The following is a 14,223-nucleotide window of genomic DNA, read 5'->3' as shown; positions in this document are numbered from 1 at the left end:
TGACTTGAGCTAAAGTCGGATGCTTAACTGACTGGGCCACCCAGGCGCCCCGGTATATGTACTTTTAATTAAAAGGAGATTTTATAATGTGCCTACAATTAGCAAGTAGTTATCAGAAAACCTGCCCAACAGAAAATAATTCTGATCAGGGCAATAAATGACCGGGTATTTATTATATAGTAATCATATTTTATTAAATAGAGACATATAGATACAGGTAAGCAAGGCTGACCGAACGTCTTATTAGAAATCTCACTTAAGCCCCAAATACGGGTTGGACCAGATAAGCAAATCATGGGAACAGCTGTGCGCGGTAATGAACTCACGGACTCAGTATGAAATGACGGGTGTCACGGAAGTCTCTACAAGGTATCTGTGGTTGACTGGCCCTTTACCAAATTGTGTCGATTCTCTGAGGCTACCCAATACATCTGTCACTCCATTTACACCTGACCCAGTTCTCACATCTCTCCATGAGGAGAGAGTATTTTTATAAAATGCCACCTCAAGGCGATCCATTTGTAAGTATTTAGACCCATCAGTCTTCTCGTGGTGACGTGCTGGCAAGCATTCACAAGAGGGCACCACTGGGACTTTTCCTGAGTCCTTTGTTTCCACTTTGTTATGGGAATAAACCTGTTTTTCACGAAGCTGTGTAGAAGTGCAACACAGTATTACAAGAAGCTCCAAACTCTGAATAAGATAAGATGCCGTGTCCTCTGCTGGAAACAAGGCAAAGCGATTATTCTCACTGACAGGAATGGCAGGGTATGCTGGGAAACTGGTTATCTCCAGTGGGGGGTGGGGGAGTGTGATTTATAATGTTCAATGATGTCCACGGTGTCAACAGTCCCGCCATGGGTATTTCAAGCTACCAGTGGCTGTGGCTCACCAGATTCCTGTACCCTTGAATTATCTTTTACAGGCTAGCAGTTGTCCACACCACACCAATGAGAGGAAAGAAGGGCACAAGTGATACTAGTCACAGGTACATGTAGGAAGATAGTAAGACTCTTCTAATTTGCTTGGTCTTTGAAAGCTGAATTTTTACAAAGCTGCTCAGCGGGAAGACACATCAGCGTTCTTTCACACTTTGTATGAAAGAGAAAGGTAAGGATGGTTTTCCCTTTCCGTTTCTTATTCCCTGTCTCAATCTCCTACAACTGCAAAGGATGGGGGGCACGATTTGCTACTAGAAACTATCCCTCGAAGTGCCGTCCATGATCCGCTGGGCCAGCATACCCGGGACTCGGGATCCACTCCAGAACGCTGTCTCCGAATCCACGTTTAGCAAATGCCTCAGTGACCCAAATGGGCGTTAATGTTTGAGAAAGCAGCGTGATCAACCCTACACCTCTTATGATCCGTTGAAATGTCAAAGCCAGATATGTAAGAGCCAATCACTTTCCAAAATGACCAAGAGGGGAAGGATCAGTAAAAGGCAGCGTAGGTTTTGGCTTACAAAAAGAAGTCGACATATATTTGGGAGAAGAGGAATAGGACATATTTTAGTAGAGCTGTAAAACTCAAATGTGCTGTATCTCAAAAACTTAAATATGTTAGAGATACATATTTCTTTGACAGAGTTTCAATACGTGTGCCTTAAATCCAATACTGAGATAATAACTACTATACTTACATTTAAGTCTATGAGAACTTACACTTCCCCGAAATCTGAATTCAAGTGATGTTCTTGGAACATGCCAGGACACCAGAAATATCACAGCTATTATTTTTATTTAGACAAATAAAGACACAACGAAGGAGACTTGAAATTTACTTTCTTTGTAGCACCTCTCCTTAAAGAAAGGGTTATTATGCAGGCGTTGTTCTTCCTACAAAAAGGATGCTCCAGGATAAGCGAGGCAGAGGTTGGAGGATGGTCCTGCTGTTTCAGGCTCTTTTCTGGAGGAGACTGAACGTGTCCACCTTGCCATTTTAGCTGGTCTCTTGTCACAGAGCCCAGCAGGAAGGCTGGGCAGCCTCCAGCTGAGAACACGTGTCTCTGATTGCTACCCACCCATTTGCGATTTTAAAACCGTGCACCAGGGGAGAGCAAACTGCTTTTGGAAGAATATAAAACAAAGTGAGGAAGGCAGTTTTTCTCCATCTCTCACTGCCTATATGGCAAATGTGCATACGTAGTATTTAAAAAATATTTTGTGACTTGTCTCTAAGCTATGGAACTACGTTACATCTCAAATATCTGTTTTTCACCTTATAAATGAATATTTACCCTCTTTGTTTTAGCATAGGTTTTGTTTGCTTATTCTTCACCGGCTACCTATGGATGTGCAAAGCGCCGAGCGAAGGGTTACGGCTGGCATTAAGACGAGACACGACATTGCAGGGGAGTTTCTCTGCTCAGATAGATTTAACGCTGGGCATCACTGTAGATCTCAGTAGCACAGCCCAGTGGTCTGCAACCAGAGAGGATCTGTCCCCAACCATCCCCTCCCACGACACATCCAGCAATGCCTAGAGACAGCTGGAGCTGTCACAGCTGGGGGGTGTTACTGGTACCAGGTGGGAGGGATGGTGCTACTGAACATCCTAAAATGAGCAGAAGAGTACCAACAAAGAACCATTGGGCCCCAAACACTGTTAATGCTGCGGCTGAGAAGCCCTGCCTCAGTCCAACCAACTACCAGAAGATTTCACGTGGCATTTTAGTAATTGTGCCCAATCCTGAGACTGGGGGGGATAATAAGCAACAGTCACTGACACCTCACAAATCTGGCCTAACAACTGGCATTGAATTTCAGGACAGGGGCACCTGGGTGGCTCAGTCGGGTAAGCATCTGACTCTTGACATCGGCTCAGGTCATGATCTCGAGGTTCATGAGTTCGAGCCCCATGTGGGGCTCTGCACTGACAGTGTGGAACCTGCTTGGGATTCTCTCTCTCCCTCTCTCTCTGCCCCTTCCCTGCTTCTGCGCGCGCTCTCTCTCAAAATAAATAAATAAATTTAAAAAACAATCCCGGAGCACCTGGGTGGCTCGGTTGGTTAAGCGTCGGACTTTGGCTCAGGTCATGATCTTGCGGTTTGTGGGTTCGGGCCCCGCATTGGTCCCTGTGCTGACAGCTTGGAGCCTGGAGCCTGCTTCGGGTCTGTGTCTCCCTCTCTCTCTGCCCCTTCCCTGTTCATGCTCTGTGTCTCTCTCAAAAATAAATAAGTATTTTTAAAAACCCCAAAAACTTAAAAAAAAAAAAATTCCAGAACGGATTTAGTCATGAGACTGCCCAGCAAGGGCTTTCTATGCTTCTAGCATGAAACATTAGGAATTCGAGCTTGCATGCAAGAACACAAAATTTCTGTCCCTAGTCTGTGATACTTTCATATTCTGTCTCAGAAATTATATCCAACAAGAACATAAATAAATTCAAGAAAAAGAGAGATAACCCTGTCCTCACAGTTAAATACCTGAATAGTCTTACCATTCTAAACTAAACACAGTGCAGCTTTACCAGTCTTCTGTTCAAAACTCCTTTTTCCATCTCAAGAGTCTCTTAATTTTCATATTTTTATTTTTTTTTAACATTTACTGACTTATTTTTTTTAGTCATCTTTATGCCCAATGTGGGGCTCGAAATCACCATCCAAGATCAAGAGTCACATGCTTTTCAGAGCAAGCCAGCCAGGTGCCCCGGGAGTCTCTTACTTTTTAAAATTTGGGCTTTTTTTTGCTGTCTGGAAGGCTGAAGGGTTTTCCTGAATATCAGCCTCCCCTCACCTTGATTTCTCACACTTTTAACAAAATCCTAACAGGTCAGACGTTGGAAGGGTGGCTGGAAACCAGCAATGAAGTGTCAGAAGGGCAAAATGGTTCATGGTTGAAAGAGGTGTAACCCACCCTGCTTACAAAAAGTCCAGAAAGCATCTGTCTACAAGGGAACTACAGATTTCCATGAAAACCCCCAATTCTGGGATCTGCCGGTGGAATCTGAGACCCTCCTCAGGGAGGTGTATGGACCGCTAAAAGGCAGTGCCTCTGGAAATGACATGGTGTTTAAATGAAGTTTCCTCTCATTTGCTGGATTTCTTTTATTAGGGTTGATTTTTAAAAAAAATGTTTATTTTGAGAGCGAGCGGAGCAAGCGAGCAGGGACTGAAGGAGAGGGACAGAATGAATCCCAAGCAGGCTCTCATGCTCAGTGTGGAGGCTGACATGGGACTCAAACTCACCAACTGTGAGATCATGACCTGAGCCAAAGAATTGGAGGCTTAACCAACTGAGCCACCCAGGTGCCCCTTGATTTTTTTAATTGCAAACTTCACGTTGTGGAGATATATGCAATTGTTGTTATCTGAGGCATTTGTATATTTTTTGAACAGCAACTGATTTGGGGGAAAACATGAGAAAAATCAGGTTTCTGGACTTTAACTGAACTAGAATGAAAATATTTATTTTTAATAGAGTTAAACATAATTGCATTAAAATACCTTTGGCTTATTATGTCCATTATTCTAACATTGAATCTTTTTTTTTTAAAGTTCATTTGTTTACTTTTGAGAGAGAGAGAGAGAGGGAGAGAGAGAGAAAGAGATGGAGGGAGGGAGGGCACGCATGAGCAGGGGAGAGGTAGAGAGAGAATCTCAGGCAGACTCCATGCTGATAAGTACAGAGTCTGACGCAGGGCTTGAACTCACAAATCGTGAGATTATGACCTGAGCTGAAATCAAGAGTCAGATGCTTAACTGACCGAGCCGCCCAGGCGCCTCTCTGACATGGCGTCTTTATACACACAGGGTAGAAACAGGAGATGGAAAATACTGGCCATGAGCACTACTAGTTATGTGAAATACCAAGTAAAATGAAGTTCAAAAACATTTCCTATGTGAATATACTAAGACCACTGAATTCTGTACTTTACAATTATGCAAATCATATCTCAATAAATTTGTTATTAAGAAATAGAAAGTTATGTCTGTACACACACACAATTTTTTATATGACTGTGTTCCTCACTGTCACATTTTAACCAAACTACCTGACTGGGCTCTCTGAATCAGGACTATCAAGCAATACGGAAAGAAGGTGTCAAAGCCATGCTTCCCTCTGCCTCTATCAAAGGATATATCAAATACCTCAAAATCAATGGCTGCCATGCCATGGGCACAAAATAACAGGCTGCCACCTGTCACATCTATGGCCCAGGGCCAACACGGGTTCTCTTGACATCGTTAGGAAGGATGCTACGTTCTGGTCCAGGAACAGGGGTGGATCTTGCTTGCCCTTAGTCATTAACACTGAGGTAAAGGCTTCCAGGAAAGGGAGGAGCCGTTATCCCTTTGCCTTGTTCCCAAATACAAATTGGAGCTTTATTTTCAGTTTCGGGCAGCACGCTGCCACGAGGCTTCTGACAAGAGTATGTGAGCACATTTTCATGTGTGCCAGTTCGGTTCAGTTTTCCCCCAAATTCTGTGAAAAGTTAAATGTGAGTGATAAGCAGGAATCCTATTTGTGAACTACAGGACTGTGACCCCCGTTACGGGCAGGTAACGATGGAAATGTGAGAATTAGGCTGAGGCTTGTTTCCTCTCTCCATGAGATGAGTGCAAGCCACTCTGATTAATGATAGTTCTTGAATTCCTTCTACTTGGTGCTCCACAAGCTGGCAAATCTCTATTCTTCTTTCAAAGTCACTCCAACGCCAACTTCTCATCAACACCTTGGCCATAACTGCTGTCCGCGCTGAGCATTTCCCTTCCCCTGTGCTGCCGAAGTTCCCCAACCAGCCAGGTGGGACACACTCGTGTCCCTCCCCAGGAGGGCGTGAGCAGGCGTGGCTGGAAAGCAACCTGAGCCAGCTACTATATTCATGTCCCCGTGCCCTCAGGAACCAGCGCAATGCCCCGTACCTACGAGGGGTTGATGCTGGTACAACATACAGCAGTAAATCACATCGCGCTACTCCCAGGTTAACGGCTACGAGAGGGAGAAGAAAAATTGTATAATTCTGTGGCGTTCGGTCACCTAGCCCAAGGCAAGCAACACGAGATCAAACTTTTTAACCTCATCAGTCTGCGATGCTTAAAGAGCTACCTGTATCTGTGTCTCGGTCCATTTAATAGATGAACTTCCAAGAGGTTCAAAATGCCCGCAAGAAGCGAAACACTATCTTGAAATGCAGTAGCATTTAATAGTATCTGGGTTTAATCGTCACCTAGATATAAACTTTAACTGCAGGTATTTTAATATACAATGTATATTCCTAAAAACTATTTCAAACAAGGGCACCTGGGTGGCTCAGTCAGTTAAGCGGCCAACATTCGATCTCGGCTCAGGTCATGATCTCACGGTTTGTGGGTTCAAGCCCCGCATTAGGCTCGGTGCTGACAGCACGGAGGCTGCTTGGGATCCTCTTTCCTCTCTCTCCCTCTCTCTCTCTTTGCCCCTCCTCCAGGCTTGCTCTCTCTCTCACTCTCTCGAAATAAACAAAACAAAAAAATCTTAAAATTTTAACCAAGAAACTGAGTTTAAGTTGCTCGTTATTCTTAACATATGTCTATGAATACTACCTCCATTATACCGATAGATGTGGATGTATCACATTTATGTTTTTTATTATTAAAAAACCAGTCTGTTGGTTTACCTTGGTCATTCCTAATTAGTAGTAAACATTAGTTCTCTGAAAAATCAGAGTAATGCTTATAATCAAGACAGCTATAGCACTTTGGGTTAATTGAACCCTTACTGTCTACCAGAACTGTGCTAAATGTTGCTCATAGATTGTATGTCATTGAATCTTCCCAAAACAATTAAAATGACATACAGAAGCAGCGTGACTTACAGATTCCCTGACTGATACAAATCTACATGGTTAGGTGGCAGAACAGGGATTTGATTCTGGGCAGCCTGTGCTGTTTTAATTTTTTTTAATAAGTTTTATTTATTTTGAGAGAGAGAGAGAGAGAGAGAGACAGAGACAGAGAGAGTGCATGCATGCCAGCGTGAACAGGTGAGGGGCAGAGAAAGAGGGAGAGAGAGAGAATCCCAAACAGGTTCCCCACTGTCAGCGTGGAGCCCGACGCAGGGCTCGAACTCATGAACCGTGAGATCGTGACCTGAGCTGAAACCAAGAGATGCATAACCGACTGAGCACCCCCCCCCCCCCAGGTGCCCGAAGGCAGCCTGTGTTTCTAAAAGAAACCAAATACTTACAATGTGCCAGGCATTATAGTAAATGCTCAACATGGATTGTCCAAAGTAATTTGTTCAACACACATGGAACGTCCTATCAGTGTCTATACCATACCCATGAAAATAGACTCACATGTTACTCAACCAGCCCAAGGCCATGAAATCATTAAAAATTCTCTATTAGGGGCGCCTGGGTGGCGCAGTCGGTTAAGCGTCCGACTTCAGCCAGGTCACGATCTCGCGGTCCGTGAGTTCGAGCCCCGCGTCAGGCTCTGGGCTGATGGCTCAGAGCCTGGAGCCTGTTTCCGATTCTGTGTCTCCCTCTCTCTGACCCTCCCCCGTTCATGCTCTGTCTCTCTCTGTCCCAAAAATAAATAAACGTTGAAAAAAAAAATTCTCTATTAAACACCATAGCAGTCTGCCACTAAACTTAATAAAACTACCTTAATGAAAGTAGTATTTGAAATAAAAAAAACTCCCTCATACTTTGCTAATGACCAGTTTCTTCGGTTTTCTGCAAGGACCCAGATAGTAAACACTTCCAGTTTAGAAGGCCATATGGCGTTCACCTCTGCCTCCATAGCATGAAAGCAGCTACAGACAGTATATAAACAAAGGGGATTGGCTGTGCACCTAAGAAAACCTTTGTATTAGGAAATAGGTGACTGGCCATATGGCCCCATGGTCATAGTTTGCTGACCCCTGATTATTATTATTATTATTATTACTTATCACAGTGTTTTTTGTTATTTTAAAAATATTTTTATGTTTATTTAGAGAGAGAAAGAGAGAACAAGTGGGGGAGGGGCAGAGAGAGACAGAGAATCACAAGCAGGCTGGGAACTGTCAGCACAGAACCTGACTCGGGACCTGATCTCACCGAGCTCACGACCTGAGCCCAGATCAGGAGTTCAATGCCTAACCAACTGAGCCACCCGGGTGCCCCGATTATTATTATTAGTATTTAAATAATAATTCTAAAATTTAGGAAGCCTTCCATGTGAAATATTATAGGATGAATATAGGACTACAGAAAAGGGATCCACATCTACCAGGAGTACAGGTTAAACTGAAATAGTATTTGTAAACAAGAGGAAAAGGAAAAAGAAAAATTTGACATTAATGTAGTAGAAATACCCTGGTCCACTTGGATCTAAGTGTTGGCTTCATGCCTCTCACCTTTGTGACCATGGGCAATTAAAAAAAATTTTTTTCCTAGGCCTTAGTTGTCTTAGTTGTAAATGGAGAAATGAGATTTCTATCACACAGCACTGTCACAAGGATTAAAAGATAGAAACAATTGCTTTAAAAAAAATTTTTTTTAATGTTTATTTATTTTTGAGAGACAGAGAGAGAGAGGGGAAGGGCCAGAGAGAGAGGGAGACACAGAATCGGAAACAGCTCCAGTCTCTGAGCTGTCAGCACAGAGCCCGACGCGGGGCTAGAACTCACGGACCGCGAGATCATGACCTGAGCTGAAGTCGGACGCTTAACTGACTGAGCCACTCAGGTGCCCCAAAACAATTGCTTTTTTAAAGTTTATTTATTTATTTTGAGAGAGAGAGAGAGTGAGTGTGTCGAGGGAAGCGGCAGAGGGGGGCAGGGAGAGAGAGAGAGAGAGAGAGAGAGAGAGAGAGAGAGAGAGAATGAATCCCAAGCAGGCTCCACGCCCTGTCAGGGCAGAGCCTGACGTGGGGCTTGTGGGATCATGACCTGAGCTGAAATCTACAGTCAGACACTTAACTGAGCCACGCAGGTGCCCCTATAATACCAATGTCCAACCAGTTTAGAATCCATGAGTGAGTCAGAAATCGCCCTGACGTCTTGGGTTCATGAAGTGTTATTCCTTCTCAAATCAAAGAAAATTAGGAGCAAGAGTCTAAATATATTGTGGTTTCACTCAAATTGGTATTGGCTTATTCCACTGGATCAATATCCAAGTTTTCCTTAGGTACTTAAACCAATAAATCCTAAAGCCAGGATGGATATGGTGGTGTGTTCACTTTTTCCTCTGGAATAGCTAACAGAGTTAGAACTGACATCTTCCACTTCAGCATCATTGATTCTAATATAAAATAGCTGAAAATTTGATGACCGTGTCGAAGCGTCTTAGACTTTCCTTCCCCCTACTTATTTCTTTCAAATTTAAACAGGTTACAGAGGGATTGAGTTTTTGTTACGAAGCACGTTAAGGAATCGTATTAGTAGCAGTATGTTGGTAATGAAGAAACAGTTTTCTTGTTAAGTATAGGTGTGAATCGCATTTTCTCTCAGGCACTGAAACATTACCAGGGACAACTATATTGTGAGCCTCTCTTCAATATCTCTTCCTTGCAAGTCACTTGTGGTTTTTATTTTCAGCACAGGAGCTGGGCTACTCTTAAGCAGAGTTGTACAAAGTCAGCCATCACGTATGGCATTACCGTTGCTCTTCCTCGGGGAAGAACCCTAACTCACCTACACCAGTGACCAGGAGGGAATGAACTCTCTGCAGCTGGCCCCTTTAACATTAACCGTTTAAACTTCTACTTCTTTGTTGGAGTTAGCTGGGAATTCAGCAAACTCTCTGACATGGACCCAATACACCAAAAAAAGTCTCTTGCTTGGAGATTTAGAACCAATCATGTAATCGCCTTTGTCTTCCTACAGAAAATATTGCAACATACGTCCCCCCCTGGTTTGACCTTAGCTAATGACGCTACATCGAGAGAAAAACTCAGGCAAAAGATCTGGACTTGTTCAGAACATAACAAGACCCCATTATCTCAAGAGACTTCTCTCTCTTATTCAGAACATAATAAGACCGTATTATCTCAAGGGAATTCTGTTGGTTTGGAATATCGGCAAAAGTTTACGTGGTATTTTCTCATTACACTGCATTCATTGTGTTACTCCCCGTTCCCCTATCTCCTCATGGCAGCAACATCACAACAAAATCCCTTCACTGTTTCTACCAGAAAATTTCTCCGCACGTGGCAGAAGTGATCCCCGTCAGCTCATGCTCATGCTTGCCGGCCTGGCACTGAAGGTCTCCACATTTTAGCCCCAAGAGTTCCCCGTAACTCTCTTATCTAAGACATCTGCTCTAGTTTAAATCAGACTACCCTTGTCTCCCAGACTTGCCATGTACCCTCCCGGGGCAAATCTGTTTTGCTATCTCCACGGACTCTAAGGTACGCTAAAATAAAATCCGTTGGTAGCGCTGCCATGAGCCTTTCCACTTCCATCTCCTTCCATAGATCCTTCTCTGATCAATCTCTTACCCAGAAGTAGGTTCTGGGCTCCTGCTTTTTAACACAGATGACTCTGTGTTTCTTTGATGTAAATTTCCTACGAGATTTTAACATCCATGACGGCCGGCTATCCCGTGTGTTCTCATCCTATGATTCACCAAGCCCAGCAAAATGGCTTGTACCCAAAAGGCACCCCCCCAAAAACCAATGTTGAGTAGACGGACATTATTATGTAAATAGCTACCCTGGTGGAGACCCCGAAAAAGTCAGAGTCACTGCAGAATACTAACTGCAGTAATTTGTAGTCTTCTTAGGTTTCAAGAAGAGAAGCTCTGAAAAAAATTCCTCTTTTCCTCTCTAGGAAAAGAGAAGCTAACAAGTTCATTTAGTCAGATCTGCCACAGGTGATCCTAAGAGGCACACGAAGAACATTCCAGGAAAGGATGTCTGGAGTTTTGAGAAAGCAGTGGCTCAAATAAAACCTGCATTTACTTAAATATAGATCTACTCACAGAAGCCCTTATGTGCTAAATGCAATAAGAAGTTATCATTAAGCAGAGAATGATAAAGTTAAGCAATGTATTTTCTGCTACATTTTTTAAAGAATATGTGACTCTTTCAATGAATGTTCAGTGAAGTCTGAGTGTTTTATTTAAAGAAAATTTTTTTTTAATGTTTACTTATTTTTGAGAGAGACAGAGTGTGAGGGAAGAGGCAGACAGAGAGGGAGACACAGAATCCCGAAGCAGGCTCCAGGCTCTGAGCTGTCAGAACAGAGCCCGACGCGGGGCTTGAACTCGTGAACCCTGAGATCATGACCTGAGCCGAAGTCGGCGCTTAACCGACTAAGCCGCCCAGGTGCCCCAGAATAATGTCGGTCTTTCTTAAAAGCTACAAGGTAAAGAAACCCAGAGCCTCAAAAACACTATTTTAAGTGAAAGAAGCCAGACACAAAAGAACATGTATGATCCCACTTACATTAAATGTCTAGAAAAAGCAAATCTGTAGAGACGTAAAGTACATTCGTTGTTGCTGGGGGCTGGCGGTGACAGCAAGGATGAACTGAATGGGTGTGAGGGATCTTATCGGGATGATGACAATGTTCTAAGACTGGGTTATGAAGGTGGTTGCTTAATTTGGTAAATTTATTAAAGCCACTGAATTATACACTTATATACTTAAAATGAGTGAATTTTATATGTAAATTATATGTAAATTAAAGATAATTTGCAGTGAAGGAAAGAAGATATTACAGTGGTCATTAGGAATCTACTTAAGGCAGAGAAACTAACCCATTTTAAGCTCCAATTTAACAACGGCGCTGAACTCATTATACCTTAATAAAAAGTGAGAGGAAAACTTACAATATTGTAGCATTTGTGGCGGACTTTAAAAGTATTTGAATACATTAAAATTCCATCCATCCATAGTCACTGGATCTCATTCTAGGACCAACTTTCACTATTTGCAAAACAAAGGCATCCCCTTTAAGAAACACAACCCTACAATTCACTAGTTGCTATCATGACATTTGGCTGTTCAGCGTAAACTCAATGCTTGCTTTCATTTCAGGGAGACGAAAAAGGAAGTCTGTTAGTTCATTCGCGCCCCAACATTCTTAATAGGAGCATTAATTAAGTACCAAAAAAGAAAGTCTTAAGATATTAACACAACATCTATCTCTCAAAGAAGGCCCTGTGCCACCTCCCCCAGTAAAACAGTGTAAAGACAACACAAAAATCATCCCCATTACATTTCACAGTCACAAGTAATGTGATAACCCACCCAATGTTGTCGTTCAATGGCATTTACTTCCAACTACTCACTCGCCTAAGATTTATCTAGAAGTTTCTACAAAGCAGGCACTCTCCATGATAAGTAAAAGCCAGTCCTTGCCCTCGAGATGCTCATAGTTCAAGTGGTGAAAGAGACAACAGGTAATAAGACTGTACTAAATACCCAGTGCCAGGGACGTACCAACCAGGTCACCTAACTCAGCCTCAGCCGAGTGAGATCGCACCCGGTTGGCTGGAGTTTTGCAGAACAAGCTGGCATGTGCCAAGTGGAACAGTGCGTACCATCGGGACTTCACATCATTTGAAATGAATTGTTGGACTGCTGGTTAAGCCAAAGAGAGCTTCACAAGCATTAAGACCCGTTATTGTGCATCTTATTTTTGGTGGGGGACGGCGGTGGCTAGGCTGGGTAGCGGGCACGAGGCTTTCCTTTTCCCTGACGGAGGAAATCCCAACAAACAGCGCATTACCTCGCACCACCTCTTCCACAGACTCCGTGGTGGTGGTGGTGGTCGTGGCGATGCTGGTGGTTCGCTCGGTGGCCTCTTCATAGGGTTCTTCCGCCTCTTCCTCCACCTCATCACCATCTTCGTCATCCTCGTCATCCTCGGCCTCTTCGTCCTCGACGTCAGCCCCCTCTTCTTCCTCTGCTACTTCTACTACTTTGTCCTCACTGCAGCAGGAAATGGAAACAAGGTGACAGTCATTTAAACAAATTTCAGAAAGAGGAGGGGGGAAGCGACAACAAAGGACGGTAGTCATTTTGGAGGGAATGTGGCCCTCGAGGCAAACAACACACACAAGGCTGGAAGGCAGCAGGTGTATGTGGGAATCCTAGCTCACTAGGTCCACAGCGTGCCCTCCCTTGGGCACAGCTCTTCTTAGTTTACACGGTTGCAAGAATGCTATACCATGAGTCCGACTAAATGCTTTTCTGGAAAAGGCAAAATTACGGAGTGGTTCCTGGTGGGGGTGGAGGTCGGGGTGAAGAAGGGAGGGATGAGCAGGCAGAGCATGGGGGATTTTTTAGAGCAGGCTCTGTAAGATACTGTCGCAGTGCACACAGGACACATGCATTTGTCAAAACCAACACAACTGTACGACGCAAGAAGCGAACTCTAATATAAACTATGTACTTTATCACTAATGTATCAATATTGGGTCAGAGGTACTATACTAATAAAGACGTTAACAACAGAGGAAATGTGGGGGTAGGGGGAGAGAGGGGAGGGGGGCGGTCTTTCTACTCGCTGCTCAAATTTTCTGTAAACCTAAAAGTGCTCTAAAAAAAAAAAAAAAAAAACAAAGCGTGTTTAAACAGGAGAGAGGAAGGGGAATATCCAGGCTGAATCTGCTGTGTAGGATGATTTCTCATAATGTATGCGAAAATACCACACAGCATCTGCATGGCAGACACTCAGCAAAGGCGGAAATCAGTTGAAATACTGCTATTCAACTGGATAAAGATGAGGAAGAAGAAACTGGTGTAAATAAATCTCTGATACCCAGCGGTCAGTGAGACCTACTGAAACTATACAGTTGTCTTCCCTACTCTTGCTCCCTGTGGCATGCTGTAGAATATCAAGTATTTCAGGGGTTGTCAAATGTCAGCGACTATCAGAATTACTTGGAAGGCTTCTTGAAACACAGACCACCAGGCACCACCCACCAAGGTTTCTGAATCAGTGGGTTTAGGACGGGGCCTGAGAATCTGTATTTCTAACAACTTCCTGGGCGATACTGATGCTGGTATATATTCAGGGTACAGTATTCTGAGAACCACTGAAATATGCAATGCTGAGAATAATGGTTAACAGATAGCCAGTAAATCACAGTATAATTGGGAAGGGGAGCAGAAATAATACATAAGGCATTAAGTATGCATATCCTGATGCACAGTGTTGAATAATAAATCAGCACATTTGGAGGGCAGAAGGGTAGTCTCGAACAAAATCAGAAAGCCCGAGCGAGACATCCTTGTAGAAATCAAGTACCTGCAGTGCAGGCATGGTCAAGAGCATTTGAAAGGTGATAAACGAAGACAGGAAC

The 14,223-nt window shown here is 43.5% G+C and overlaps 1 protein-coding gene across 7 annotated transcripts in view; it reads right to left on the bottom strand.

Moving 5' to 3' along the window:
- Positions 1-14,223, bottom strand: part of APP (amyloid beta precursor protein) — a 277,992-nt gene that overhangs the window by 108,071 nt on the left and 155,698 nt on the right. For all 7 annotated transcript variants that reach the window (XM_023238836.2, XM_023238837.2, XM_023238838.2 and 4 more), the window contains exon 6: positions 12,645-12,847. In XM_023238836.2, the coding sequence (XP_023094604.1) occupies positions 12,645-12,847 (203 nt within the window). The remainder of the gene's footprint in view (positions 1-12,644; positions 12,848-14,223) is intronic.

This window comes from Felis catus, chromosome C2, assembly GCF_018350175.1.
Source record: "Felis catus isolate Fca126 chromosome C2, F.catus_Fca126_mat1.0, whole genome shotgun sequence".
In the NCBI taxonomy this organism is placed as follows: Eukaryota; Metazoa; Chordata; class Mammalia; order Carnivora; family Felidae; genus Felis; species Felis catus.
Note: the sequence above shows the minus strand (reverse complement) of the source record. Positions and strands in the feature narration are given on the sequence as shown.